The sequence below is a fragment of the Fulmarus glacialis genome, unplaced genomic scaffold (assembly GCF_000690835.1).
Source record: "Fulmarus glacialis isolate BGI_N327 unplaced genomic scaffold, ASM69083v1 scaffold15144, whole genome shotgun sequence".
In the NCBI taxonomy this organism is placed as follows: domain Eukaryota; kingdom Metazoa; phylum Chordata; class Aves; order Procellariiformes; family Procellariidae; genus Fulmarus; species Fulmarus glacialis.
Window position 1 is genome coordinate 33,274 of NW_009206209.1, and position 11,441 is coordinate 44,714.

At 43.8% G+C, this 11,441-nt stretch overlaps 1 protein-coding gene across 1 annotated transcript in view; it reads left to right on the forward strand.

The window, feature by feature from the left end:
- PHKA2 (phosphorylase kinase, alpha 2 (liver)) overlaps positions 1–9,308 on the forward strand; it is a 37,565-nt gene extending 28,257 nt beyond the window's left edge. The window contains exons 26-31 of the mRNA XM_009575670.1: positions 459–577; positions 3,276–3,323; positions 5,236–5,403; positions 7,008–7,061; positions 8,414–8,614; positions 9,135–9,308. Coding sequence (XP_009573965.1) covers positions 459–577; positions 3,276–3,323; positions 5,236–5,403; positions 7,008–7,061; positions 8,414–8,614; positions 9,135–9,308 — 764 coding nt within the window. The remainder of the gene's footprint in view (positions 1–458; positions 578–3,275; positions 3,324–5,235; positions 5,404–7,007; positions 7,062–8,413; positions 8,615–9,134) is intronic.
- Positions 9,309–11,441: the final 2,133 nt, after the last annotated feature.

The window sequence follows — 11,441 nt, forward strand, 5'->3', positions numbered from 1 at the left end:
AAACACATATGATGGAAGCTGTCCTGCACTCAAATAAGACTGTATCAATTCTCAGTGATATGAAGGCAAACTTTTAAAATTAAGAAATTTTATATGACTGAATGAAGACCATAAAAAGGGCATATCTAACCTGTTTTCAAGGAGCATGTCTGTGATGCCCAGATATTCCTGACTGGCACTTTCGCTGTCTCTCACCTTCATTCTTAAACCCTCACAAGCTCATTGCAACTCTGATGTCTTTTGAAGCTATGATTGCTCAGTGTTTTGGAAAATCAGGTCCCAATATCCAAGTATGGATCTAGGCCCCTGACTTGATATAATAAGGTTTGAACTATTGACGTGATTTGAAAGGATGCTGTGACCGAGAGCATTGTACACTTGTGAAAGGATATGCTTTTATCTTTAACTTCTGGGTTTTTACCCCTAGAATTTTAAAAATGTCCATTTGCTTCTTTTAGTGCGACCTGTAGATTCCTCTTCATCTAGCCCTGCAATTTCTATTCATGAAATGGGACATTCTGGAGCAACCAAAACAGAAAGAAGTGGTATTACTAAATTGAAGAGTGAGATGAAGCAGGTGAGGGTTTTCAGTCAGTACTCATCAGAAAGTGCAGCTGTTCTGGTACTGTGTTATGTTAGATTTTTGTGTGTTAATTTTATGAGACCATTTTTAATGTCAAATAGATTCTTGGTAAATGACAGAAATTTCCAAAGATCCTTTGATTTGAAGCTGATCACTAAATAGAAGGCAGTAAATGGATGTTTCCTCCAAAAATGTACTTCCTTTTTTGTTCTTGTTTCACACACTGAATATAGAAGAACTTGAACAAACTCTAATGTATTCATGGCATCAACTTTAAAACAGCTCTTTAATCACCTTTAGCTAAGGAAAGGTCAGATGTACAAAGTGAAGCTTTCATGCAAACTGTTCATTTTTATACTCTGCACAAATTGCTAATGTTGTCCACGTGCCTTTTGGAAAAGGTGCACTTTGAAAAGAAATCTTGTTTTGTTTTCTTCCTGTTTTGTTTCTTCAAGAATGGAGGATGATTACTGCTAGAAAATACATATATATAAGTTCAATACTTTAAAGTACACAGCAACTGAGCATGTGAAGTAATATCATAGAAAATACCTCCAAAATTTTCTGAATGAATGTGACTGAATGTTTTATTATGAGTGTTTTTGATTTCTCTTTTTCTATGTTTCTATTAGTAATTTTCTTTTGCTCTAGATAAATAGGAAGGTAGTGATCAAGTAAAATACATTTATAAGAATGAAGAATGTTTTGTTACGAGTGTTTTGATTTCTCTTTTTCTATGTTTCTATTAGTAATTTTCTTTTGCTCTAGATAAATAGGAAGGTAGTGATCAAGTAAAATACATTTATAAGAATGAACAGCATCATGTTGTTCAGCCTGGAGAAGAGAGGGCTCCAGGGAGACCTTACTGTGGTCTTTCAGTATGCAAAGGCAGCTTATAAGAAAGGTGGAGAGAGACTTTTTGCCAAGGCCTGTTATGACAGGACAAGGGGCAATGGATTTAAAGTGACAGATGGTAGTTTTGGTTTGGACATAAGGAAGAAATTTTTTACGATGAGGGTGGTGAAACACTGGAACAGGTTGCCCAGTGAAGTTGTGGATGCCCCATCATTGGAAGTGTTCAAGGTCAGGTTGGACGGGGCTCTGAGCAACCTGATCTAGTTGCAGATGTCCCTGCCCACAGCAGGGGTGTTGGACTAGATGATCTGTAAAAGTCCCTTCCAATCCAAATCATGCTGTGATTCTATATTAGAAACATATTTTTAAAAGACCCTCTCTTCTAAAAGCTTATCAAGCCTGATTCATTTAATCTGAGGCCATTTCTGTAAGTTTCTGAGGAAGTATGTGATGTTTTCCTTTGATTATATGACACGGATTTGCTTGATAAGCCTTCAGAAAGAAGTGGCATTTCTGCATCGTCTTGACATGGAGTGTTTGATGGTGACAATAAAGTTCCATTAATGATTCTTCATAGGACACGATCAGGCAGGGAAGCAAAGGCACCTGTGAAACGCATGATGCCTGTCTCACGAGACCTGGTCACCATGTTTGAGCCATACCACTGCCTGAGCGTGGTCATGGCCGAGCCTCATGGTACAGCTGTGGCTGTGAAGGTGCTGCTAGCTGCTTTCTACCGTCCCTGAAGTGACTTTGGGGGTTCAGTCTGAGCGAGGCTCATGGTCGTACGGCAGGTGTCTGACTTCAGGGCCTTTCCAGGAAGGAAGAGGGACTAGGCACTAGGTGGCAGCATTATTTTGTTTTAAATACAGAGGTGGGCTTGAGCTTGAAACACTTGTTGAGGTTGGAAATATATTTCCAGGGTTGCTTTTGCATTAGATGGAAACTTAATATTTTGCGCAGAGGAGGAGTTGGCTGGTTTTATTTTTGTTCCCCCCACCTTGCCATTCATGCTGCTTCCTGCTACATCTCACTGCATTCTCTGAATAATTCACTAGATACTAATTTAATGTCATTTTGCCGGGGTGGGGGGGCGAGGGGGAGTCAAATTTGTGTTACAAGGAACATTTCAAGTACTGGCACTAACATCGCTGCACCAGAGCTCAGGTGTTGAGCAACTGCAGCTCTTTCGTTTGCCGCCGTTGTTTCTTGAGTCTGAACATCAAGCCTTTGCCTGGGTCTGAACCATTAACAATTAATTCGGAGGCATGGCTTGGGGCGGACAGTTACCGAAAAGTGCTGTAAGTCTGAGGTGGTGCATCCACATTTCAGCGAAAATTTTGCCTTGCAGCTCTTTGTTTAGCGCTGCCCAGCCAGTTGGCAGCCCACAGACTTTCTGCAGCAAGATGACCTTCTCGTGCAAAGAGAAGCTGCTGACATTGCAATGCATGGGGAATGGAAGTGGGGAGCTTGGGGTTTTTTCCCAGCCCTGAGTCACAGGGAAGCTTTTGCATGCATCTTAAACTGTGGCAGTTTGTGTTGGCCATGCTTGGAGCTCCATGGATGGCGTGGGAAGCTAGTGGCTGCGCCACAACCAAGGCGGCTCCTGGCGCGGAGGGGTCTGCCTCGTGGTGACCCTGGGAATCGGCAGCAGGTGCCCCAAAGTCAGCTGAAGTGCAGCACTGCAAGAGACCAGGGGCTCTCACAGTTTTCCCCTGAGTACCTGAGCTTATTCCATGTTTCTTGTCTTTGCACAGAGGGGTTGCTTAACCTTGTTTGCATCCTGTTCTGTCATGGCTGTCTATCTGACATGTTGGTGTCTGGTTTTGTTCTGTAGTTTTTTCGTGAGGGCCACTCCATGCCCAGCATCATGTTCGCTTCCATGGTAAAACACCATCTGCAGCTCTGCACCTGCTCTTCACCCTGCGTGTGTGTGCGAGGGGCTTAGCTCTAGACACCTCCTGTGGCTTCTCCTGCATAAAAACTTCTTTTCAAACCCTACCTCTTTGTTTTGTTCATCTTCATTGGGAACCAATTCTCATTAGTAATCTTTTAATAGACGTTGAGTCTCGCATTTAGATCCACTTAGTTCTTCTGAAGCTTAAGCAGTTGTAGCAGATAAAGCACTATAGCAGATTTAGCTACTTGATGGTGGATTACATTACAGGTGTCATCAGATTTTAAAAGTAATGTAGCGTTGATAAATGCTGGCAGTCTATGGACATTGATAAACCCAGAACAGCTTCAGGTTGCTGAGGCAGGGGTTTTATGGGCATGGGTATCTCCTCAGGCAGTCATCTTCTTTCAAGGCAGAGAACAGTAGCTTTTCTTCAGCTCTTGCTGTTAAGAAGGAAGATAATTGTTTAAATATTTTACCAACAGAAAAAACCTCAACAATTTAAAGTAAGTCTGAGGCTCCAAATCTGTCATGAGGAGATGGAGAGCTTGCAGCTACCCGTGCACTTTAAACTGGCGGTTGTGGTTCATGGTTCTCTGCGTCTGCAGGCTTGCTGTCGATGGCACACCTTCCAAGTGTCCTAAATACACAACTGCAGAGCACCACTAGCCCCGTGGCCTGGCCTGACAACTGCCAGGTTGCTGCTGCCTCTCTCTTCCCATATACCAGAAAGGCAGGTTTCAACTGTGTGTTTGATTCAAGTGCACAGAATTGTTCAGGGAGATCTTTGCTTCTCTGAACCACTTGAGTAGCCAGATTAATTATTGTGTGCAGATGGATTTCTCTACTTTGGCACCCACCCTCCTGCTGGCCTCCTGCATCCTCTCGCTCTGCACAACAGAGGAAGTTCTGTCTGTCTCAGTGTGCAGTGGAAAGGAATAGCATGCATCAAGCCATCAAGGGAACACCACCTATGCCTCACTGATAGAACAGGAGTGAATATGGACTTTTTTTGCATTTGCTGGTCTTTTTGCAGATCTTGGCTGCGTAGAGTCAGTGAGCCTATGCTTTGCAAACGTACAGTTTCGTTCTTATTTCCCACTTTCCCCAGTACTTGATTAGGTAATTGCTCACTCAGAAATGATGGGATTTGAGATGGGGCTGTCAGTGAAGTCCTTTCTGGGCTGAAAATAATAGGTGTGCAAAAAGGAATGAGGAAACGGAAGAGCATGGTCTCTGGGAGTGCAAAGAGTAGGCAGACTGCATGTGTGGAAATGGGAAAAAGAATTTGGTGGTAGTGCCACAGCTTCAAAGATGATTTGCTGCCTAATTTAGTCTCCAAGACTAGTAGAGTAAAATAATAGAGCAATAGTGACAATAAAGGAAACAAGAGTGATACTTACAGAGAGGCAGGCACGATGATTACATGACCATGAAGTCAATTTTAAATCTACTTACTTTAATGGAGCATTTTGCATGGAGGACCTCTCTTGCTAGATTCATGGACCCTTTGGTTCTCATACAACTCTGAGCCCGAAGTCTGAGTCAGACCTACCTGCAAATCCCACCATCTTGCACACCAGTGACACTGCCCTGGCAGCCAACTCATGCTTGTTGAAATAGTCATGCCCTGTGTTGAACCAAGCAGTGAAGTTTACTGGGTTATGCCTTGTTGAACTGCTTGCCTGTTTTGTTGAGAAATGATTGAAGTACTGGAGAAGTGAAGCTTGTTGTGAAGGGGAGAGAAAGGGATCAGTCCTGCTCCGTCATCTTGTATGACATCATGGCCTGTATTTTTTCCCTGGTTCTGAGGTAGCATTGTAACAGAGTGATGTATTCACCAGGAGTGGCACTTGGGGTGGTAGAAAGCGACTAACCAAGGCTTTAATGTTTCTTACAGAGGGGCAGTACTCCATCGTCTCCCACTAGTACTTCTCCTAGTGGCTCCAATGGAGACACGAGCTGGGGTCACCGAAAAGGGCAGTGGCTGCGCAGAAGGAGGCTTGATGGTGCTATTAACAGAGTTCCTGTTGGCTTTTATGAGAAAGTGTGGAAAATCCTTCAGAAGGTAAGTTGACAGCTGTGGAGGGCAGGAGGCAAGCAAGCTGTAAGGAACTTGGGGAGGTGGTGGTCCAGAGGCGGCGTGTTGCCGGGAGTTGAAGTTGGTCTTCAGCTGGAAGACCGGTGGAAACTAGAGTCATTAGTAGGAGTGTGTCTCTTGAACATAAAAGAGCTCCGTTAACACAAGTTCACGTGTTTGTTTGAAAGTGCATTTTTCTATGAAACTGCCGGCGCTGAATTTTGGCTGAACGATTCTGTTCCACCGCTGTCTGTTTTGCATCACCCATGGCCTAATGCAAGTTGTGGTCAGTGCTGCTGAGGGGCACTGCAATGCAGTGCAGTTCGTGTGCTCCAGTTCAGAAAGGCTGCGAGGAGTGAAGTAGGAAACTGCGCTGACTCTTCCAAAATGTCTTGAGATCTCTTGCTGGCTCTTCTGGGCTGTATGGCATTCTTAACATTTTTTTGTTTGTTTTTAAGTGAAAAGTAATCCTTGCCAGCACCTTGGAGATCAGGGGTATGGAAATGTGTTGAAGCAGCTCTCCAGGAAGGAAGAGAGGGGAATTATGAATTTTTACTCATTTCAAAGTGATTATGCACCTGTTCTTCTGCTTTGCTGGATGAAAGCCAGCATTTGGCACCTTGCAGCACTGAGCTGTTTATGCCTACACAGTTGGGAAAAATGTGCATCACCAGCTCAGCTTGATTTTGGTTGTCCTTCTAAAATCACTTATGCTGAAGCTGTTAGTGTTGATGTCAGCCAAGACGAGTCATATATGACCTTGTGGCTATTTACTAATGGGATCTTTCAGCAGAGTGAGCATCACTTCTGTCCTGACCTAACGTAATAGCTGGGAGTATTGGAATGGTTTTCTGGCTCTTAAAATCAATTGTGCTTATTTAAGTTGTCTTCAATATTTCATTCTTAAACTCTCTTTGGACTATTCATAAAAGCTCTCTCTTCTTCTTGGTGCGTTTTTGTACCTCAGGTTCCCAGAAATGTCATTCCTTAGCCTGCCTTCTCACCATTTAGGTTTTGTCACTCTTTTCTTGTACACCACTTGGTATTTCTAACACCACCTCTCCCCCACTGTTGGTGGCCCATGTCCAAGCACCGCAACATGTTGACAAGGAATCCTTGAGTTGTGGTGCCCTAGATCTGAACCACGTGACTAAATTTTTTTTTTTTAGCTTAAATAAAAAATAAAGGTTCTCACTTTCGTGGTCTGTTGTGCTTTTGCATTGTCTTTTATTTCTACATCCTTTCCCACAGAATATTCTCATTGATTTGTTTTCCTCCTTTGTGTGTCTCTTGCTGTAGTGGCTCTCTAAGTATTTTCCTCCCCTTCAGTAGCTGGACTGGAACACCGCACGCGCTCTGCTTGTCATGTCAGGCTATTTCTAACATTTGCCAGGTTACATAGTTACTTCTTCAGCAAAAGTGAAATAATATTTTTAACAGGTTTTGTTGTTGTTGTTGTTTGGGGTTTTTTGTGGGGTTTTGTGTTTGGTCTTTTTAACTGAGGGTTGTTACATTGGCTGGTATCAGAGAACACTCAGATTTACTTGTAAGAACTGTAATTTCTGTTCATTGTCAAAATGTTGTTGTTTCAGTGCCATGGTCTGTCCATTGATGGGTATGTCCTTCCTTCTTCAACCACCAGAGAGGTACAGTAAAATGCCAACGATTTTCTAGCCCCATGACTGAATGTTTCGTTTGCAGTGGGGCTGCTGTTGCAAATCCTTGGTTTTAAGAAGGTTAGAAGATCTGGACCTTCCCTCAGCACTTCTGCCAGCTTCCCTGGGGCTGTGCAGATGCGTTCCTGCCAGGCAGGCCTGGGGGCAGGTTTCTGGCAGGTTTCCCCTTTGCCGAGCCTGCCCCTCTGCACACTTTCACTGACCCCGTGCGCCCACGGAGCAGTGCTTGAAAGAGGGTGGCTGATGGCAGTCCTTCGGGCAGGGTGAGGAGAGAGCACGGCTTTGCGGGAATGAGGCAGACATGTTGCTTGCAGCTTTTTTTTTCATATGCTGCAACAGTAGCCAGTGTACTTTGGCATCACAGTCTCAAAAGTAAATACCAATTAAGGATGGTTGTTTCTAACCAAAGCTTTGACTCTTTAAATCCATAACCTTTCCTTACATTTTTTTTCCTTAGTTGGATTGCCATTCTTGTCTTTAGGCACTCTGACAAGATTTGAATACACATCTATAAAACAAACTCTTGTGAACAGTAATCCATCAGCGCAAGAGAGGTGCTTGTGGGCCTGAGACTGTTGTCCTGTCTGGTTCCCTCAGATTTGTCTCTGGCTTCCTTTTCTTCTGAGGGATGGTGGTAACAGCTGAAGAGAGGAGCTGGAATTTTCTGCCAAATTTAAACCTTTTTTTGCAGAATGGAGAGCTTTATTTATTCCTATTGTGTAGATAAATAGGCTTATATTTTTTGCCTGTCAGACCTAGACAGTATCTAATTTTGCTGTTTAAAGAAATCAAACTAAAAAAGAACAAACCTCCTAAGGCAGCAGCCTTCCACATAACATCCATACAGCTATGCCAGTGCAAATTAGACTGCTCTACAAACAATATAGCTACATCTCTGTGTGGAAAAGCATTTGCTCTTAAGCAGGTGGTTATTTTTAAAACTCAACAATAATTCTGGCTTTGCAACTAACCTGCGATGCCAGAAAGATACTTACAAGGCAGAGTGCGTGAGACTGCAGCATGAGGAGCAAAGAGTTAATTTGCCAGCTAAGCATCAGCAGTCCTGTATGTAACTAAAATGTGTGTGTGATGGGTTGCAGGGCTGGAGCAGTCTTCTGGAAGTTGCATAACTGTTTGCAGGATCAGGGCCTAGCAACACAAAAAGTTTCTGTAAGTGCTAAAGCTGCACAAACATTTTGTTCGCTTCAGTCAGTCTACCCCCATGTGCAGAGAGGAGCATATGTTGAAGTGGTTGCAGGATGTGGGGAACTAGTCTTTTGGATTTGTCAGTTTTTCTTTCTGTTTCCACTCAAACTTGCCAGATGACCCCGTGCGAAATTAAGTTTGCTGTGCACGTGGAGTCGGTGCTGAACCACGTACCCCAGCCTGAGTACAGGCAGCTCTTGGTGGAAGCTATTCTTGTTCTCACGTTCCTCTCTGACATCGAGGTGAACAGCATCGGGGGCATCATCCACGTGGATCAAATCGTGCACTTGGCCAATGACCTTTTTCTGCAGGAGTTGGTGAGTTCAAAGGGCAGTGGTGGGAAGCCTCTGCATTTGAAAATTGTCCCCTGCTCCTTTTTTAGTATGTGTGATGAGCTTGATCTTATCCTTATTCTTTCCCCTACAAAGACAGACCAAATCACTTAAGTATCTTCTGGAAATATATTTGGAAAACTAATTTAAGAATTGTGGGAGATTCAAAGGGAATAAAATTGTAGCGGCTAACAAGCTCTGAAGTAAGTGGGTAGATTGAAGTGAAGTTTTGCTTTACCAAGGCATTAGAATTACCAATATTTGAGTAATCCCACCCGCCCCCCCAAAGGACAAAAATCTGTGAAGTTATATGTTCCTCATTTACTTACACTGATCCAACTAAGTCATGTGGGTCCTATAATAATCCTGATTAAGGTTTTCATGAGGGAAAGGAGAATTGCTTTCAGTATTCAGCACAAATGCAAAATCATAGCGTGGTGGGGTTTTTCCGGTAAATAAGCATGCGCGCCTAGCTTTCTTTACTTCTTTGCTTGTGTCTTTTCAGAAATCGTTTGGAGCTACTGGTAGTATCTTGGAGAAGGACGTAGCCACAGGAATTTGCCACTTTTTTTACGACAGTGCTCCAAGTGGGGCCTATGGCACCATGACGTACCTAACAAAAGCCATAATTATTTATTTACATGATTTCCTGCCTAGCACAGGCTGTGCGATGCAGTAAGAGATGCCTCATGCGGGAGGGAAGGCTCAGAAGCTCTTTCTCCCCATTTTCGTGTCATGAACCTCTGATTTAGTTGCTGCATGTATGTGTGCTGTGCACTACCTCAGCATTTTACACTGCTCATCATGCTACGTGCATGCCTACCTGCGGGGGACAGGTAGGTGGAATTTGGCCTGGTTTTAAGAGAGTGTGCGAGAAATAACAAATAATGAGGCTTATTCTGCCCAAAGTGCATAAATGTAATTCATATTACATTAGCAAGAATTATACAGTTCTGCCAAGGGGAAAATAGATTACTCTGTGGAGATCAAAAGGCATAATAAAACGAGGGAGCTGTATCTCAGGCATAAAGTCTCCCAAATAAGGGAAGTGGTGGAATTCATTAATTTTTTTCTCCTGCTGTGTGTAAATGTACATCATTGTGAATCACTAATGCACAGTGTGAAACATCCAGGGAAATGTAAATTAGAGGAATAGCAATAACTTGAAATAACCAGGTGATATTTCTAATACACGTTTATCCTGATTCTCATGTCATTTGCACCTAGTCAGTGCAGGGCTAATGCCAGTAGAGACAAATGTCTTACAATATCCACTAATTTGAGAAGATAGCCTCTCTCAGGAGGCTGCATCTGTCTTTAATCTGAACAAAATAGCTTCCTTCCCTGCATCCCGAAGGCTTTGGAGGCAAAATCTCAAGACTCCAGCTTCTTCAAGGTGACAGATAATTTTATGCCTGTAATCCTTTCCTCTGAATGGAGCAAGATAAATCTCTTCCACTCCAGCACCCTTTCCAAGTCTCCCAATCCTTTCCCTTGCAAATAGCCTCAGAGTTAAGAATGGCATAATTGCCACCCTTCCAGCCCAGCATGAGTTTATGGAAAGCTTTGATGTTTCTCTTTTTTTTTTTTTTTCTTTTCCTTTTTTTCTTTTTTTTTTAATTTGAAGTCGCACTTGTCACATGTAGTTAGGGATGGGCTGCCTGGAAGTCTCCCTTCAGACGCCTCCCAGGTTAGTGCCTGTGCCTTGAATCTGCCCACTGGAAACCAGTTTCTGTGGCTGCTCCGAGCTGCTGCAAGAATAGGTGTGTCCTGCAGGGAAATGGCTCCATGGCCATTTAAACTGAAAACGGAGGTAGGCTGCCTCTGGAGGGGAAAACCCTGCTTTACCCCAGGCATCGGCTGTGGTTTTCCTTGTGCCGGCACTGCTGGTTTTGCCACCAGCCAGCACGCATCTGGCTGACAGCTTGGGAAAGTGGCTGCAGCTTTAGCCTCTCCTGTGGTCCCAGGCTCCCTCAGCAGTGTGCTGGCACTGCCGCCGTGCGAGCAGAGAGATCAGAGCGATTTTGTCTTGCCAGGTAGAGGGGAAAAGAGCAGATATGGCCTGTAAAAATTAAGTATTTTCTGTGCTAATAAGCCTGATAAGCATATTTCTGAGACCCCCCTCCACTCCTTCAAAACATACCTATGCTGCTTTTACAGGGTTTGAAAACTTTTTTTTTTTTAACAATAGTACGTGGTGCTTTTGAGAATGAGGTTTTTGGTTCCAGTTTTATACAGATATCTGAAATACCTTGATGAAAGGAGGGAAGTAAACCCCTGCCTCACTTGCCAGTCGCCAGCACCCATGGTCTGGGGAGGCTAAGCTCCCAATGGCAGTGCCACCCCACCTGCTGACCCTCTACAGAGTCACTGCTGCTGTAACAACGTCTGGACACTGGCTCAAGAGAGCGAAGGTGTAGGAGGCCTCAGGAGATGATACCATGTTTTTGCAGAGACCGGGAGAGTTGGACTCCCCTGGACCCAGGGGCCCTTGGACTGGATGCCCTGAGAGAGGCATGGTTAACCACCATGAAAACTGTGGGCCTGTTGAGGGGCTAGTGTAAAGGTACGGTTCAGGTACAGTTAGCACTTGGATGTGGAAGTCATTTTATTGGCATGGTGCCTGTTTCGTAGGGTTTTGCCTTCATTATGGTTTTGGCTTTTTTTCCTTTTCATATGTATCATGGGAGATCACTTAGCTTGTTTCCCAGTAAAAGAAAGTAAAATCCTTTGTCTAGTTTAAGCAGACAGATGTGACAGTGCAGAGTGTGAGCACACAAGAGCCCGTGTGATGGCTTCTTGTTCGATGTGG